Here is a 20,360-nt window from a genome sequence, read left to right on the forward strand (position 1 = left end):
TATAAAATATTTTACATGAAACGTGGTCGCAAAGGCAGAATCAATCGTGTCAAGCATGGTAAGGGTTAAAAGTGTGGTTACTGCTGTAACAAATATGACAAATTCCCCCAAGTAGGGACCTTTTGTTGTTTTCTTTAAAATTGCTTTTTGATGCCAAAAAAAAAATCTATATACCTTTGGCTGATTTATGTTCTTGGTTCACAGTTACCTGTGATTTTTTTTCAACTATCAGGTCTTTGATGTGATAACAAAAAAAAATTCAGGCAAGCTTTATTTAGCAGTTGTCATAGTGGTTGCATGATAAAAATTGAAATAAATTCCCATTTTGTTTTATTTATTTATATAGACAACATCAGTCACAACATAGTTATAGAGCATTTACTGGTAAAGCCATTAATGGAAATTATTTTCAACTAAAAATAATTTATTTTATTTTCGAGAAACAACGGCGTTGTTTTCGTTACTAGGCAGTTTTACTTGTTCAACTTTTCGACTGGTTTGGTTGTATTATTGATCCGTTAATTAGGGTACCAGCTATGCGACATGTACATCGTATAGCCGTATAAAAGCGAAAATCTCGTGCTATCAGCTCAGTTAACTCGTTTAAACTTGACAGCCAACACAAACTTTGGTCAATGGAAAAGTTTTTGTATCGTTATTATCGGAATAAGAATTTTGTCGAGGAGAAGACTAACACTTTCTAATAATGCCACGCGGACGTAGCAGGAGAGCACCGGCAGGGCGTAGGCAGACCCAAGTAATGGACAACGTTCGCAACCGGCAGAAACCTAGGTTGTTTGAGGCTCGGCAATGTCATGAAGGTGCATTACAACCACAGGGCTATTCAAGGAGGAATAATCGTCATCAGGCGAATAATGCTCACAATCGCGAGGAACCTCAGCTACCTGAGGTCCAGGCAGGCATTACCGCCAGAGGACCCTCCACAAAGGAAGGACCAGCCAGGTCAGCCAGACGTCAACCCAAGGACGGATAGGGGTCAAAAGAGGGTTGTTGAATTGCTGGACGAACGATTAGTTTAGAGTGCCGGTGAGTTAAATACTATTGATTTTGAGAAAATTTTACAAGAATTTTTTATCTAGAAATGTTAATAATTGTCCTTAAAATCGTTGGGGTGTGGCGATACTAATTTGTGTAATGTCCCATTTTCTTCAATTTAGATAATCAGGTCGGTACCAATACGCGTGTCAGTATGGTCCGATTATCCGATGACGATTTAGCTGCATATGTTCCCGCTTTTTTAAAGCAACAGATTTGTTAAAAGGAAATATGCCAATTTATCTTTGTTACTTAAGGGCGCCATAAAATTATCTTCCCCTGAAATCATCACATGCACATGTACAGAGAAACAAATGATTGTTTCTGTATTTTTAGACCGATATGGGTGGTCATTTTGTCCTACTTTCGTGTTTATCAATTTTCCGTAATCGGTCGGAAATTCTCCGGAATCAAGTGATTTTAAAATTAATTCAAACGAATATCCGTTTAAAGCCTTGTTCCCCGGCTATTCAAATTATTTTGTGTGTATGCAACTCATGATAACAATAACAGGCCTCAGTAACAGTTAACGGCCACGTGCCACACTTTAGCACGCAAAACCACAGGTATTTCATATAGAATTTTATATAAAATAGACTCTATTTTGACAGGCGTCACTGTTCATAGTCAGGATTTTCATGTTTTTTCAGTGACAATTTAAAGTTAAAAGGTAGGACGGGAGCCGGGCTTAAGAGACGCGCGACAAAATAACTATATTTCCATGATGGTAATTATACACAAGTTACATGAAAATTTAAGATGTGCAAATTGTTAGTTTCAAATTGACAGTGACATATATTAGGCCAAGACAATGTGTTTAATGTCTAAAATGTTATTGAGTTAATTAATGTAGCCATGATATGTACATAAATCAGTGTTCTTATTGTGGTAAATTCCAATCACATTTTGTTTCTACAGTGTAAGATAGTTACTTATTTATATTCTTAAAACTATACTGAAAAGCGATTAACTGACGAAATTGTGAAAACACTTTTATTCGGGTTGGCCTAAATTGTCGTCCCGAAAACTTGTAGTATAGCTGTATAAGAATGATTTTCACGAAGTTTTTGTGAGTTACAAAAATGTTAAATTTCCTATGCTAAGTTTGTAAAAATCACGTTATCGTTTGGGCATATATGTTACATCTAAATATTTATAAATTATAGTCTCGTTTCTTCAAAAAAAAAAAAAAAAAAAAAAAAAAAAAAAAAAAAAAAAAAAAAAAATTCGTGTTAGCTTTCGGAAAACATAATTTCGGTTTGAAATTGGCATTGTTGTTCGTTTATCTGTCGGTTATTCTTGAACATATTCATGACTACTTGGTCAGATCCAATGCAGTGGCTCATATTTTCAGTAAATAGAAAGTCACAGCTAAAACTCTCGTTTTCATTAATACTCGCTCGGGTGTTAGTAGTGGACCTTTAACTCTAATGCAACTTACAACACTGCTGTTAACGCTAAATGAAAAATGATAATAATAAAATAATAAAAAACAAATAAAACAATAAAAAAAAAAAATCGTTCCTCTTACGGATTGTTGAAACAAGACCTAATCTCGGTCCATCACATTGTTTTATTAGTATCTTATTTCTTTGAGAAAGGCCTATTGCCGAAATCAATTTCAGCCTATGCTGCGGGTATTGATTTTTATAATAAACTTAACGTATCTTATGACTTAGGTCGTATATTGCTAATTAAAATAATAATAATAATGATAATAATAATAATAATAATAGTAATAATAATAACAATAATAATAATAAATACTTGTAGACTGCCACAGAAGCTGCATGACACGTGATAATACGGCTCCACTTACTAAGCCCGTATTGTTAACTGTTTTGAATTCTTTGTGGCAAGTTTGCAATAACAGCTATGAAGTAAAATTTCTCTAAAACGCCTTTTACTTTGGTTTAGTATGGTTTATTTTATTTCGGGTCAGCGAGTTAGTTTCTGCAAACAAGCTTGTATCAGAAAAAGTATTTGGCCAGACTACTTTGAATGTCGCCAATGACGAGTTAGATCTATTCAATTGTACGAATTAACTTTAAAAAAAAAAAAAAAAAAAAAAAAAAAAAAAAAAAAAAAATCAGAATGGAAGCCCCATTCTCTTAAAAATACCTCGACATGGAAATAACACATGTCCGGTATCTGCGGTTAAGGATTTTATCAAAATGTTGTCAAAAATTCAGTCTCCTTTATTTTGTCATTGTGATGGCTTGGTTGTAACTAGCTCAGTTTTCAGCTATGCTGTCACAAGCAATCCGTAAGTCTAACCTGATAAGCGCAAATTATACAACACATAGCTTCAGAATAGGCAGAGCAACAGATCTGGCTATCGAGGGTTAGAATCTACCCTTTGCAGGTTATTATGAAACTGTTCAGATCGTCTCCTAGCTGTGTAAATCTTTACATCCGGAAGTAGGTCTGAATTTATGACAGTATACGCGTTAAAACATAGATTAAAAAGACGGGCTAGTAGGCCCTACTTGGTTACTCGCATTTAAATACTATATACTAACTACAAATGTAAAAAAAAAAAAAAAAAAAAAAAAAGTGACGTCTCCTGGGATCTGGGAGAAGTGACATCATCAGTCCAGATATTGATGCGCGAACATCACTTTTTCGAAACGTGTACATTTAAAATTGGACGGTCTTGTGTTTTATTTGGATTACATTCGGGACTTAATAATTACAATCTTAGAAAGTTAACAGTTACCGTTTAACATAGAGAATTTTGGGGGATAAATTAAAATTTATTTTGGCGGAAAAATTCTAATTGTGCATACCGATGGGCGATCAGGCGCGTCAGGTTATTGCTGTAAAGCTAGGCTAAATGCCATATCCCGTCCTAAGCACCGTACTTTGGCGTATTGCTTTCAAATCAAGTTCGTGGCTAGGTGGCTCGGGTTGAATAGGTTTTGCCCTAGTGTTAGGCGAAATCTAGTTGGTATTGCTGGTATTGCTTTATGTATTGCGTTCTCAACCCTTTGCATGCAACTATGTGCTTACCTTCATGCAGTGGTCCGCATGATAGTTGCCGCCCGTTTGCAGTAACCTGCGGGCGGTCGGTCCCTGTCGTGTGACACCACTGGCTCCGTCGTTGCAATGCACAGCCATCCTCTTTTGGTGTACTTGTGTACATCTGCACGTTACTCGGTGCTTCACTGTTAAACAGTAACCCTTTGCATGCAACTGTGCTTACCTTCATGCAGTGGTCCGCACGATAGTTGTCGGCCGTTTGCAGCCACTGTGGGCGGTCGGTCCCTGTCGTGTGACACCACTGGCTCCGTCGTTGCAAGGCACATCCATCCTCTTTTGGTGTACTACCCTTTGCATGCAACTATGTGCTTACCTTCACGCAGGGGTCCGCATGTTAGTTGCCGACCGTTTACAGCTACCTGCGGGCGGTCGGTCCCTGACATGTGGCACCACTGGCTCCGTCGTTGCAATGCACAGCCATCGGTTCTGGCGTACTTCAGTTCTACCGTATCGTTCAGTGGTGTTAGTGTCAGTTCGAAGTTGTTTGGTATCACTGTTAATTATAGCCCTATAGTTGTGTTGTATTGCTTTGACGCGCCTGGTCTCCTTTCGGTTGAACAATTCTACTTTCTTTTTTCGAGCGGCCAACAAAAACCCAATCTTAGATACTGCTGTATTTATATTATGTTTAAAAATACATCTCAATGAGTCATTTGTTCTATATTGTTACATATATATATTATTTATTGTGTTGAATAAAATTCAATGTAGAGCATATAACTCGGTGTTTCCTTTGTTGTTTCGAGTATTAAAAATAAATGTCACAAGTAGTTAATCATATATATAGTAGACTGGTCAACTGTTGTTTAACTTAATTAATCTTTGGGTAAAATTAGGTTAATTTGACAGTACTCTACTAACATGCATACTATAATACATCACTTATTTTACTCATACATGTATGTAAAACAGTAAATATAAAAGAAAAACTTTTTTCCAGAAGTGCATATAATTGAGTTTAATATTGCATAAAATTAAAGTTGTCACCTGGTTCAACAACTATTTCTGAGTGTATCATATTCTAAAATTATTTCGTAAGAATAATACAACCTATCAGAAATTTATTTTGATTTTGGCAATAGCATTCTCAATTAGCATGTTTTTATGGTGTTTTTTTTGTGTGCAGCATGGATGTAGATGCATGAATTTTATGTCATTATTTTGCAGTTGTGAAAAGCACTACTAATTATGGCACAGTCGGCTACACTAACCCAGGTGCTTGCTTTTGTTATTTTCAGTGATGATCTTGAAAAACGTTAAGAAAGTTTATTTTGGAAACTCATAAGCTTTTAAATGAAGTTTGATTCTTTTTTCACAATAAGAAAAGTTAAAATGAAGATTTTGCTTCATTCCTTGCATGATTATTTGAGTTTGTAGTATATATTAACATTTTATGAACTTAAATTCATTTGAATTTAGTGTGGAATGTCACTGTACAAGCAGTTCCATAAATAAAATGATTACCTGTGTTCAGTAATATAACATTTGAGAGGTTGTTTTTGGAGCAGGAGATATACATAATATCATGTAATGCCATATAAACTTAAGAGCTTTAAACTTGGGACAGGGATTCCTAATGAGAGTTGTGAGGGGCAGGGCTAATAGTGACAAAAACATCTGCTTCATTTATCATTCCTTGCTTTTAATCTTTACCCTGCTAAATTTCTGAAATGGACAGGTCTGTCATTTAATTTGGGCAATATCATTTATTATTTGAAGGGGTGTATACTGAAAATTTAATGACTTTACAGTGAACAGTGCAGACCAAGTTCAGCATGCAAGCTGGTCTTATATCAATGGGGAAGTAGTTCTACATGTGAAGTTCTGTGTTGCTATATTTACAAAAATGCCTTTGTCTATAAATTCTCATGGGAGGTGGTTTCACAATGTCAAAGAATGTGTGGTGCAACTTAATGCCATGTTAATTTTGAGAACTTCAGGTTAAAAGTGCTCATGGTGTTGATTCACCCTGAAGTAGAATACCTGCACCAAATTACAGCTACACCCTTAATGTTGTGTTTCTAATGTGACTGGGTGGGTATCATGTCACATGTCTACGACGTGATATTCCAGTAAGGCAGCACTATAAAGTTGGGCATTGTTCTCACTGCTACAAGTAGACACCGTCGTTTATATGACTGAAAAATTGTTGAAAAAGACGTTTAACCTGAACACACACACACTCTACACCCAGAACATTGTGTTTCTACACCTATAATGTTTCTACACCCAAAATATTGTGTTAATGCATGGTTCAGCCTTCACGGAAAGTTGTGACTATCATTCAATGAATTATAACTGAATTCCTTGTCTTGGAAAGATTCAACAAAATTTCATTAAAGTTACACTATGTTAAACATGGGATGTGCATTTAAAGAGGACATGCTTCCAAGTGAACGTCAGAATTAAAGGATATATTGAAATGAATTTAACAATGCATAGGTAATGTCTAAAGTCATAAACAAGAAATATCTTTCAAAAAGATGGTCGGCGTGATGTAACTGAAGCACAAGTTATATATGGGTAGAAACCTGTATTTTAAATTTTTTGGCAATGTTGAAAGGGGCCTCTGTGAAGTTTAGTATAAATGAGGACAGTATTTCTGAAGAAGACTATGTTTAGAAATTGTGGAGGGACACACAACGGACACCAAACAATCACAAAAGCTCACTTTGAGCCTTTGGTGCTTAAAAGATGGTAACAGTAAGCAAACAATATTGAAATACGTTCTATACTTTATTTCTGGAATTGTTGGAAGCAACATGAACCCTTACCCTACTTCAGCTTATTATCAAATTTGTCTGTCATTCAGAATATGTACAGTACTGTTTTCACCGGAAAGATTAATTTAAAACTTGATTTAGAGTCTTAAATTTAACAGTATCGGACATGTTGTTGCAGGTTAGTAATGATTTGCACTGGTTAGAAATTGTTGCTGTAATGCAGGGTAAGAGTTAATGACTGTATAAAACAAATAACCTTTTTGTAAAAACAAAACTGAAGGAAAGGAAACTTAACAAAACAGAAATAACTTAACAAGAAAACTTAACAAAACAGAAATATGTCCGGATGAGCAGATGAATATTTGGTTACGCACACCTGTTCAAGTGGTACGCATACAACCTGATGGTGCTGTACTTATAGAGGTTATAGATGACGAACGCGTTGTCATTTCACTCAGTGTCACACATGACTCAGAGTGAAGCATTTTCAGCCTTTCCTCCAATCAGCGCCACTCTTACTAAATCTCTCATTATGGCTGAAAATACCGAGAATACCTTACCAAGCAATCCGATTGGTACATTATTCAGGCGGCATAAGGTCATACGAGGTCATAAAATCGTGCTTAATACGGCACGCCGAAAAAAACAATATTAAATATTTAAAACTGTTAGTTCATTAGTATGACATTACAAACTAATTTTGTCTCTTCTTTATTCTTGATTTTGAATGTTTTTCTTCATATATTACAGACTATATAAAGATTTTACACATAAATATGGTACTAAACTTATTTTAAAATTATTAAAAAATGGGAGGATTTTCTTAATTTTAAATACATTAATCTGGAGGCTATTCATGTTTAAAGTTTTCTACTTGATGATACAGGCTGTGAGGAGGAACAATTACAGAATCACAACCTGAAACAGCTAGATCCCTGTGAGACTGATCTTGATACAGAGGTGGTTGTTGATAGGTAAGTACTTTGTCTAGTTTCCCTGTCTTGCCTTTTTGATAGGTAAATACTGTGTCTAGTTTCTTCTGTCATGTCTTACTGATTGTTAACTTCTGTGTCTAGTTTCTTCTGTCATGTCCAACAGGTAGATAAATACTATGATGTCTTATTGATAGGTAAACACCTTTTTCTAGTTTTTAGCTTGACTATACAAAGTATGGAGAGCTGTTCTACTCAGCCAACCGTCGGCGTCTTCCCGCGTCGGCACTATGGTTAAAGTTCTAATGCACTTTCTCTTTATCTCTGTAATTACTTGATGGATTTGTTTCAAACTTAAAATAGTTATTCCTCATCATCACCCACATCATATGGCACAAGGGCCATAACTTTCACACCAATATTTCATGAATTATCCCCCCTTTACTTAGAATTTCAGGTTAAAGTTTTGATGCACTTTCACTCTATCTGAGTTATTACTAAATGGATTTGATTCAAACTTAAAATAGTTGTTCTACATCATCACCCACATCATATGACACAAGGTCCATAACTATACCAGCTATTTTTCATGAAAAATGCCCCCCCCCACCAAATTTTACTTAGGATTTAAGGTTAATTTTGATGCATTTTCACTATATCTCTCTTATTACAGGGAGGATTTGATTCAAACTTAAAATAAATGTTCCACATCATCACTCACATCATAAGACACAAGGGCCATAATTCTTGCACCAATATTTTATGAATTATCCCCCTTTTTACTTAGAATATCAGGTTAAACTTTTGGTGAACTTGCACTCTATCTCAGTTATTAATAAATGGATTTGATTCAACTTAAAATAGTTGTTCCACCTTATTACCAACATCATATGACACAAGGGCCATAATTCTTGCACCAATATTTTATTAATTATCCCCCTTTTTACTTAGAATTTCAGGTTAATTTTGATGCATTTTCATTATATCTCTGTCACTACAGAGAGTATTTGATTCAAACTTAAAACAGTTGTTCAACATCATCACTCACATCATATGACACAAGGACCATAACTCTAGCACCATTATTTCATAAATTATCTCCCCTTTTTACTTAGAATTTCAGGTTAAAGTTTTGGTGCACTTTCACTCTATCTCAGTTATTACTTATTGGATTTGATTCAAACTTAAAACAGTTGTTCAGCATCATCACTCACATCATATGACACAAGGACCAAAACTTTAGCACCATTATTTCATAAATTATCTCCCCTTTTTACTTAGAATTTCAGGTTAAAGTTTTGGTGCACTTTCACTCTATCTCAGTTATTACTTATTGGATTTGATTCAAACTTAACGTAGTTGTTCTACATCATCACCCACATCATATGACACAAGGTGCATCACTCTTGCACCAATATTTTATGAATTATGCCCCCTTTTTGCGTAGAGTTATACTTACTTAATGTTTTGATGCACTTTATCTCTCTTATTATTTAATACTTTTGACACAGACGCAAGCTATTGTCCAATATCTTCATCCACATTGGAGTCATTAAACACTCCAGTGTCAGTTCCAGCTTGCTAAGATATGCCCAGTTTCACTATCCATCATCGAAATAGTGTACTGTCTCCTGTGACAGCTCTTGTTTTTCATGTCTTACAGATAGGTAAATACTTTGTGTGGTTTTTCTTCTGTCATGTCTTACTGATAGGTGAATATGTTATCTTTGTTTATTCTGTCATGTTGTACTGATATGTAAGTATTTTTTTCTAGTTTCTTTTTCATGTACAAGCCAAGTCTCACACAGATCTGAAATATTTCAAAAATATATGTACATCAGTATCAGAAAAAAGAGGACAGTTCAATTTTTAGCTTGTCTGATTTTTAAAAATGATCTATGAGGTATTGTCATCACTTTATCGTTGACGTCGGCGTTAATTAAATTGTTTGTTTTTGCCCATCTTTTCAGCTAAAAAACTATAAGAGCTACAGCTTTGGAACTTTGCACACATGTTTATCATCATTAGATGACTGTGTAGACCAAGAACCATAACTCTAACTTGCATTTTGTCAGAATTATGGCGCTTTTTGTACTTAGAAATTCTGAACTGTACCTCATTTCTTACATACTGTCCAGCACTTGCAGACAAGCGATGGCACCCGTAGGCGGTGCTCTTGTTAATCTCTTAAAAGTTTGAAATACTTCAGAAATATACAAATATACATATTAATACAACCATCATGAATAAAGGTGACAGGTCCACCTCAAGTATTGTACAAGTCTGAAATACTTAAGAAATATATGTATTGCTACACCAGTATCACAGATGATGATGAAATCTCTATCTAAGATCTCACACAAGTCTAAGATACTTCAGATATATAATTATTGATACAACTATATTGCAATTACAATGATAGTCCTCAAAATCTCACAAAAACCTAAAACATTTCAATCAATAGGCAAAGTCAGATACTCATCTTGAAATAGGATCCCTACCATTGAATGTTTTTAAAGGAGTATCCTGCTGATATATATCACAAAAACATCATGTCTGTAAAATATTAACCCTTATCATGCTGGGCACCATTGATTCTGCCTTTGCAACCAGTGCAGATCATGATCTGCACATCCGTGCAGGCTGATCATGATCTGCACTGGTCACTATTCAGTCAGTGTCTTTTTGGTACAGCATCCCTTTTAATAGTTAACCCTTACCATGCTTGACACAATTGATTCAGCCTTTACAACCAGTGTAGAGTCACGATCAGCCTGCACATCCATGCAGTCCGATCATGATCTGCACTGTTCGCTATTCAGCCAGTATCGTTCTTGTAAGTACCTCTTTTAACAGTTAATGGTACTGTCCAAATTGAAAGATGGACAAGTTCATTATAGAAATTTAGCAGGGTAAGGGTTATTGATACTGTCCAAATTGAAAGATGGACAAGTTCATCATAGAAATTTAGCACAGTAAGAGTAAAATATCAAAAAATACAAGTCAGTATTATCTAATATGAAGTTTTATCTAATTAACATCAGTGGTTTGCTGTGTGACTGTCCTACAAACTATTTCAGTCACTATCTATTTAATCATACTTAACCTAAAATTTCTAAAATGGACTGGTCCATCATTCAATTTGGGCAGTACCATTTATCATTTGAAGGGGTGTTCACTGAAAATTTACTGATTGAATAGCAAACAGTGTAGGCCATGATCAGCCTGCACAGGCTGATCTTGGTCTGCACTGGTCGCAAAGGCAGAATCACTTGCCGACAGCAGGCTAAATTTACGGTTAAGCAATAACATATAGCAGAAGCGTGTTTCAAGAGTATAACTGATTCATGGTGTTTAAATCAAATAAAACATACTTCTGATATACAGTCAAACTTTGTTTGCTTGAACTCGGATAATTTGTACCGGTACACCACCCTTACCTCAAACTTGTTGTCAAGTCACGGCAATTTCCCAGTTTAATGTATTATGTTCAGTGGCTTGAAGTACCAATAACTTGAACAAATTTTGCTGGTCCCGTCAAGTGTGAGCGAACAAAGTTCGACTGTATATTATTTTGATTAAAGTTAAAAAAGTTATAAAATTTATGTGAAAACGTGCATGACTGTATGATTAAAAATAAATATGGTTTGTCACTGCAGAATTACAAACAAAATTATTATAATTTTGATTTCCAATCTGGATGTATGCCCCTTTAAATACGAGTAGCCAGTGTTTCATCTTGTTGGACATTACTATAGAATCTGATATGAGCATCTGAATATATTTACTTTCCCTGACATGCAACCAAAGATAATCTTCCATCAAAACTGTCATTCTTAAGTACTGAAAGAAACAAGACCCTGTGAATCAATCATATTACCATGTGTGAGAGAAACAAACTTTAAGTGGGAAATAAGTGCAAATAAAGCACTAGGCTGCCAAAACAGCAAAATTAATTGATGCTTTTAGATGGAATCTTGGATCACCTACCATAGTTTGCTTAAGAAGCAGCTGAAATTACTAAATTATAGTTGAAATAGATAGAATATAAATGGGTGGACAAAAAAAATTCCCTAGATAATACTACTGATGGCTGATTGGTTGCCATGGAGATTTGTAGTATGATTTACATCTGCAGTATAATTACCCTCTCAAGTTGAAAAAGCTTTTAAACATGGTCTGACATAGTGAGAATGGATAAAATGAGAAAAGATTATTTAAAAAGAGATGTCTTGAGACTCGGCTGATATTCAGCTCGGAATCCATAGATGTAATTTTGTCAGCTGCAAAATAGTAGATACTTTCTCGATAGTTCTTTCTTTTTGTGTGAGTTTGGGGGTGGGGAAGACATACTAAATTTGTCATGACTGTCTGTCTGTCTGTCAGATGTTTGTTCAGACTACTCCCTAATCTACTTCATTTGATTTCAAGAAAACTTTGTATAATGAAAATTGGTGGACCAGGTAGACAGGTAGTTTTAACTAGTGTATCTGCAAATTATTACATTTATGTTGCCTTTTAAATAAATTTTGTCGTGTTTGAATAAAAAGAAGTTTGCTTGGAGTTCTTGTATAATGTTAGTTGACTTTCAACTAACTAGGTTAAGTAGCATATCTTATACATGTACATGTATATATTGTCTACATTTAAAAAAACTAATTAGTGTTATGAGTTTATAAACATGTAAATTTTATACAAGACTGCATAATACAAAAACAAAAACATTAAGGTATCTGATCCACAAATAAGCAAGTTCTATATAACAGTGCTATTAAAATATATCAAATATTGATGCCTGGTAAGCTGATATAATTTCGGTATCACTTGAAAGTGTATTCTCTACTGAAAAAGAAAATATAAATTACATTACAGAAATATGTTATAGACTATTTTTTTTTTTACTTATAGTCTTCAATGATACTTCAACAGAAATCCAGTTATTACAGTGCAAGATTTATCATTTCACAGACAAAAACATGTCTGTAGTGATTTGTACATATGAGCCGTGCCATGGGAAAACCAACACAGTGGGTGTGCGACCAGCATGGATCCAGACCAGCCTGCGCATCCGCGCAGTCTGGTCAGGCTCCATGCTGTTCGCTTTTAAAGCTATTGGAATTGGAGAAACTGTTAGCGAACAGCATGTATTCTGACCAGCCTGCGCGGATGCGCAGGCTGGTCTGGATCCATGCTGGCCGCACACCCACTATGTTGGTTTTCCCATGGCACGGCTCATATTATTTATAGTCATTTTATTTGCTAATTCATGTTCAGCAGACACAACTCTTTCAAATGATACCAAAAAAAAACAACATTGGGTCACCAGGCATTGAAATTTACCTATTTGTGGATCAGATACCTTAAGAATAAAAAAGACTGACTTTGAATTAAATGCCATAATATGAAATATTTTATTTGTGTGTATTTCAGTACCAGACATGAAGAGGTTTATACATCGCCGCAGAGAACAAGGCTCAAACCATCTAAAGAACACATACAGCTAGCCAAGGCAATGACCATCAGTATTGCTTATGCTGCCAACATTGGTGGAACAACAACCATTACTGGCTGTGCTTCTAATATAATACTCAAAGGATTAGCGGATGAGTATGTGCGCTTTTCTTATTACTTTTTAGCTCATCTGATTTTTTGAAAAAAAATGATGAGTTATTGTCATCACTTGAGCGGTTGTCGGCGTCGGCGTCGGCGTCGGCGTCTGCGTCGGCGTTGCCTGGTTAAGTTTTATGTTTAGGTCAGCTTTTCTCCTAAACTATCAAAGCTATTGCTTTGAAACTTGGAATACTTGTTCACCATCATAAGCTGACCCTGTATAGCAAGAAACATAACTCCATCTTGCTTTTTGCAAGATTTATGGCCCCTTTTGTACTTAGAAAATGTCAGATTTCTTGGTTAAGTTTTATGTTTAGGTCAACTTTTCTCCCAAACTGTCAAAGCTATTGCTTTGAAACTTGGAATACTTGTTCACCATCATAAGCTGACCCTGTACAGCAAGAAACATAACTCCATCTTGCTTTTTGCAAGATTTATTGCCCCTTTTGGACTTAGAAAATCAGTTTTCTTGGTTAAGTTTTATGTTTAGGTCAGCTTTTATCCTAAACTATCAAAGCTATTGCTTTAAAACTTGCAACACTTGTTCACCATCATAAGTTGACCCTGTACAGCAAGAAACATAACTCCATCCTGCTTTTTGCAAGATTTATGGCCCCTTTTGGACTTAGAAAATATCAGATTTCTTGGTTAAGTTTTATGTTTAGGTCAACTTTTTCTCTTAAACTATTAAAGCTATTGCTTTGAAACTTGCAACACTTGTTCACCATCATAAGCTGACCCTGTACAGCAAGCAGCGTAACTCCATCCTGATTTTTGCAATAATTATTGCCCCTTTTGGACTTAGAAAATCATTTTCTTGGTTGAGTATTATGTTTAAGTCAACTTTTCTCATAAACTATCAAAGCTATTGCTTTAAAACTTGCAACAGTTTTTCACCATCATAAGTGGACACTGTACATCAAGAAACATAACTCTATCCTGCTTTTTGCAAGAATGATAGCCCTTTTTAGACTTAGAAAATCATGGGTAGGACAATATTTCTATTACACAAAAAAAATCAGATGAGCGTCAGCACCCGCAAGGCGGTGCTCTTGTTTACCACTGACCCTGCTAAATTTCTATAATGAACTTGTCCATCTTTCAATTTGGACAGTGCCATTAACTGTTAAAAGTGGTGCTTACCAAAAAGATACTGACTGAATCGCAAACAGTGCAGATCTTGATCAGACTGCATGGATGTGCAGGCTGATCATGATCTACACTGGTCGCAAAGGCAGAGTCAGTCGTGTCCAGCATGATAAGGGCTAATAATACCTCTGAAGAAAACTTACCTGCAACAAAATCTACTTGAAACTGAAAATAATAGGTATTATTAGTTTAATAACTGAGCGATTTTGAAATTCTGTATTTAGTTTTCAGTCATATAAGTGTCTTTTGAAAAACTACTCCTTTTAACTTGAATTAATATGGCAATTTATTGCTAAAAAACTTTGTTGAATGCACCATATCTTTTGAGTGACTTGAACACATTGTACGATCATGTGTCTTCTCTAAGCCAGGGAGTAGTGCTTATTAAGCTGGGTGTTATATGAGCACCACTGTGCAGAAAACTTTTGACCAGCAAGAATCAAGATCAGTGCACATTCATACTGTTCTTTTATCAGTTACAGCACTTGTATGCAACTGATAAGCAAAGAATTACTTATGAATCCATATCAGACTGTACATAAGTGCAGGCTGATCTGGATCCATACTTACTGCATAGCCCTAAGGTTAGTTTTCACAGTGGCACTTGTATATAGATGTTTTACAAATTATTGACAACCTCTCAGGCTAGTTTCATTTGAATTTTCAGGATATTTCAGGAGAGAGGTTTGACCTCACCTATATCATTTGGTACCTGGTTGGTTCTCGGCTTCCCAGTATCACTCCTCATCTTTATCACATTATTTCTGTGGTTGACATTGTACTTCAGAGGTTGCAGGTAAGTAAAAAGTGCATTTCTATACCGTGAGTGAAGTAGGGAATGTTTGATATGTTGTTGACAAATAGAAAGGTTGGCATTTCATACTTGTATGTGTGTGTAGATATTTGATTATGTCAATAGGTGCCTTTTGTGCCAAAATTTGAAACATTGCAGTTTGAAATTTTGACCAAACTTTGTACATTTTGTACCAAAATTTGAAACATTACAGTTTTGTCCTAATTCAGATGTGCACAGTCATAAATCACTTGTAAAACCTGATTTTTGCCATAAGTATGTACCATTTTGTGCCAAAAATTTGTAGCTTTGAAAGATTGACCAAATTCAGCCAGTTTTTAACTCTGTGCCTGTAATTTGAAGGGTTGATTAAATGGAGGAGACAGCCCCACTAATAGTAAAAAAATGGCATTGTTATACTTTAATATGAATTACTGCCATTCTTATTTAAGAAAGAGTAGTCTCTTATTTAGAAATAAAATTGCTACCTTTTTAGCTCACCTGTCACAAAGTGACAAGGTGAGCTTTTGTGATCGTGTTGCGTCCGTCGTCCGTGCGTGCGTACATGTGTCCGTAAACTTTTGCTTGTGACCACTCTAGAGGTCACATTTTTCATGGGATTTTTATGAAAATTGGTCAGAATGTTCACCTTGATTATATCTAGGTCAAGTTTGAAACTGGGTCACGTGCGGTCCAAAACTAGGTCAGTAGTTCTAAAAATAGAAAAACCTTGTGACCTCTCTAGAGGCCAAATTTTTCAATTGATCTTCATGAAAGTTAGTCAGAATGTTCACCTTGATGATATCTAGGTCAAGTTCAAAACTGGGTCACGTGCCGACAAAAACTAGGTCAGTAGGTCAAATAATAGAAAAACCTTGTGACCTCTCTAGAGGCCATATTTTTCATGGGATCTGTATGAAAGTTGGTCTGAATGTTAATCTTGATGATATCTAGATCAAGTTTGAAACTGGGTCAACTGCGGTCAAAAACTAGGTCAGTAGATCTAAAAATAGAAAAACCTTATGACCTCTCTAGAGGCCATACTTTTGAATGGATCTTCATGAAAATTGGTCAGAATGTTTATCTTGATGATATCTAGGTCAAGTTTGAAACTGGGTCACGTGCTGACAAGAACTAGGTCAGCAGGTCAAATAATAAAAAAACCTTGTGACCTCTCTAGAGGCTATATTTTTCATGGGATCTGTATGAAAGTTGATCTGAATGTTCATCTTGATGATATCTAGGTCAAATTTGAAACTGGGTCAACTGCGGTCAAAAACTAGGTCAGTAGGTCTTAAAACAGAAAAACCTTGTGACCTCTCTAGAGGCCATAATTTTCAATGGATCTTCATGATAATTGGTCTGAATGTTCACCTTGATGATATGTAGGACAAGTTCAAAGCTGGGTCACTTGCCGATAAAAACTAGGTCAACAGGTCAAATTATATAAAAACCTTGTGACCTCTCTAGAGTCCATATCTTTCATGGGATCTGTATGAAATTGATCTGAAAGTTCATCTTGATGACATCTAGGTCAAGTTTGAAACTCAGGGTCAGCTGCAGTCAAAAACTAGGTCTGTAGGTCTAAAAATAGAAAATCCTTTTGACCTCTCTAGAGGCCATATTTTTCAATGGATCTTCATGAAAATTGGTCTGAATGTTCACCTTGATGATAACTAGATTAAATTCGAAAGTGGGTCACGTGTGGTCAAAAACAAGGTCAGTATGTATAAAAATAGAAAAACCTTGCGACCTCTCTAGAGGCCATATTTTTCATGAGATCTTCATGAAAATTGGTGAGAATGTTCACCTTGATGATATCTAGGTCAAGTTCAAAACTGGGTCACATGCCTTCAAAAACTAGGTCATTAGGTCAAATAATAGAAAAACCTTGTGACCTCTCTAGAGGCCATATTTTTCAACGGTTCTTCATGAAAATTGGTCAGAATTTTTATTCTGATGATATCTAGGTCAAATTCAAAACTGGATCACATGAGCTCAAAAACTAGGTCACTATGTCAAATAATAGAAAAAAACGACATCATATCAGTTCAAAACTGGGTCATTTGGGGACAGGTGAGCGATTCAGGACCATCATGGTCCTCTTGTTATATTATAGCAGCTTCAAGAAGAAGGGTATCAGATCGGAAGGGATCAGAGATTTCATCAAAGGTCAATATAAGGCTCTTGGTCCTGTCACGTAAGCTATATCTTGTTTTTCCATTACTGGTAGGGATATTCATATGGCTTCTGCATTCACTACTAAATGCCTATATGACAGATGTGTTAACTACTCCCAATGAACTTACATGGTTGTGATATAATGTAATAACAGAATATTCCAGAATTTACAGTTCAACCAAGTTGCTCTGCCAATGGAATTGCTCCAATTCGTTCAAATCCGGCCTTTCTGTTTCACATACTGTTGTCACATCAACTGTATGTATTAAATTTAATCACTAACGCTGGCTTGAAATTAATATCTTAAAACTGCTGTATTCAACTTATAACCTATACATACAACACTTAACTGGCTATGATTGTTTAGCTATCAAGTGTGAATTCTTTAAATATGAAAAAAAAAGAAGTGAAACTGATGTCATATTACCTCATTAAACAGTTTCCAAGCGCTTACAGGTCTACAAAGGCAGATGTTTTCTTTCAGATTTGATAAAAGAATTTCTTAAATCTACTTGTCGATAGCAGCAACCTAAACGTATTTTAGTCTACATAGAGGTATTCAGTCTAGAAAGGATGCACTGTACTCGATCTATGGTGATCTTTATTGTATGTAATATGTTATGTCAGTTGAAAATTGCTTTATTTAAACTATTTCAGTTTTCCAGAGATTATGGTGATCACACTGTTTATCATACTGATAATCCTGTGGGTTTCTCGAGACCTTGGCGGCGCTGGTGGGTGGGGAAATCTCTTTAAAAAGAAGTAAGATGTCTTTGTCCATAAACCTGGAAATATTTAAAGACTGTGTTTTTATGTTAGTGGTATATGAATTCAGCCTTACACTGTATTGACTGTTCAAGTCTTCTTTTTAGCTCGACTTGTCAAAGAAAAAGTAGAGCTTTTGACTTGAAACTTAAAATAGTTATTTACTATCAAAGTCTACACCAGGAGAAACAGTCCCCATAACTCTGATTTGAATTTTGACAGAGTTATGCCCCTTTTTAACTTAGACTGTTTTGGTTATAGTTTTATAAAGTTTTTACTGGCAAAGCTCTAATTCAAAGTCAAGCACTGGGAAAAGTTCAGCATGCTGTCTTATGGAAGCTCTTTTTAGCTCACCTGTCACAGAGTGACAAGGTGAGCTTTTGTGATCGCACTTCGTCCATCGTCCGTTGTCCGTCCGTAAACTTTTACTTTAAACGACATCTCTTCATAAACCGCTAGGCCAATATCATCCAATCTTCACTTGGGTGAAGCTCTACGAAAATATTCAAAGAATTGAATTCCATGCAGAACTCTGGTTGCCATGGCAACCGAAAGGAAAAACTTTAAAAATCTTCTTCTCAAAAACCAGAAGCCCTCGAGCTTAGATATTTGGTGTGAAGCATTGCCTAGTGGACCTCTACCAAGTTTGTTCAATCATGACCCCAGGGTCAAAATTGACTCCGCCCGAGGGGTCACATAATTTTACATAGGAAAATCTTAAAAAATCTTCTTCTCAAAAACTAGAAGCCCTAGAGCTTAGATATTTGACATGTAGCATTGCCTAGTGGACCTCTACTAAAGTTGTTCAAATCATGACCCCGGGATCAAAATTGACCCCGCCCAGGGGTCACTTGATTTTACATAGATTTCTATAGGAAAATCTTCAATTTTTTTTTTAAATAAACCAGAAGACCTAGAGCTTAGATATTTGACATGTAGCATTGCCTAGTGGACCTCTACAAAATTTATTCAAATCATGACCTCCAGGGTTAAAATTGACCTCGCCCCAGGGGTCTCTTGATTTCACATAGGAAAATCTTCAAAAAATTTCTAAAAATAAACCAGAAGGCCTAGAGCTTAGATATTTAACATGTAGCATTGCCTAGCGGACTTCTACAAAATTTGTTCAAATCATGACCCCCGGGGTCAAAATTGACCCCGCCCCAGGGGTCACTTGATTTTACATAGGAAAATCTTCAAAAAAATTTAAAAAATAAACCAGAAGGCCTAGAACTTAGATATTTGACATGTAGCATTGCCTAGTGGACCTCTAAAAATTTTTATTCAAATCATGACCCCTGGGGTTAAAATTGACCCCGCCCCAGGGGTCACTTGATTTTACATAGGAAAATCTTCAAAAAATTTCTAGAAATAAACCAGAAGGCCTAGAGCTTAGATATTTAACATGTAGCATTGCCTAGTGGACTTTTACAAAATTTGTTCAAATCATGACCCCCGGGTTAAAATTGACCCCGCCCCAGGGGTCACTTGATTTTACATAGGAAAATCTTCAAAAATGTTCTAAAAATAAACCAGAAGGCCTAGATCTTAGATTTTTGACATGTAGTATTGCCTAGTAGACTTCTACAAAATTTGTTCAAATCATGACCCCTGGGGTCAACTTGACCCCGCCCCATGGGGTTACTTGATTGTACATAAAAAAATCTTCAAAATTTTCTAAAAATAAACCAGAAGGCCTAGAGCTTAGATATTTGACATGTAGCATTGCCTAGTGGACCTCTACAAAATTTGTTCAAATCTTGACCCCCCCCAGGGTCAAATTGACCCCGCCCCAGGGGTTACTTGATTGTACATAGGGAAATCTTCATAAATTTGCTAAAAATAAACCAGAAGGCCTAAATCTTAGATATTTGATATGTAACATTGCCTAGTAGACTTCTACAAACTTTGTTCAAATCATGACCCCCGGGGTAAAATTGTCCCCGCCCCAGCAGTAACTTAATTGTACATCGGAAAATCTTTAAAAAATGTCTTAAATTAAACCAGAAGGCCTAGAGCTTAGATATTTGACATGTAGCATTGCCTAGAGGACCTCTACAAAAAAAATTCAAATCATGACCCTGTCATCAAATTGGCCCCGCCCCAGGG

At 35.7% G+C, this 20,360-nt stretch overlaps 1 protein-coding gene across 3 annotated transcripts in view; it reads left to right on the plus strand.

Moving 5' to 3' along the window:
• The window catches only part of LOC123534352 (solute carrier family 13 member 2-like), a 32,884-nt gene that overhangs the window by 7,752 nt on the left and 4,772 nt on the right, over positions 1-20,360 (plus strand). Inside the window, exons 5-10 of one of the 3 annotated variants that reach the window (XM_045316572.2) lie at positions 5,266-5,313; positions 7,708-7,795; positions 13,184-13,360; positions 15,180-15,308; positions 17,425-17,505; positions 18,144-18,248. In XM_045316572.2, coding sequence (XP_045172507.2) covers positions 5,266-5,313; positions 7,708-7,795; positions 13,184-13,360; positions 15,180-15,308; positions 17,425-17,505; positions 18,144-18,248 — 628 coding nt within the window. The remainder of the gene's footprint in view (positions 1-5,265; positions 5,314-7,707; positions 7,796-13,183; positions 13,361-15,179; positions 15,309-17,424; positions 17,506-18,143; positions 18,249-20,360) is intronic. The other 2 variants (XM_045316574.2, XM_045316573.2) reach the window with 2 other exon arrangements.

Source organism: Mercenaria mercenaria, chromosome 12, assembly GCF_021730395.1.
Source record: "Mercenaria mercenaria strain notata chromosome 12, MADL_Memer_1, whole genome shotgun sequence".
In the NCBI taxonomy this organism is placed as follows: domain Eukaryota; kingdom Metazoa; phylum Mollusca; class Bivalvia; order Venerida; family Veneridae; genus Mercenaria; species Mercenaria mercenaria.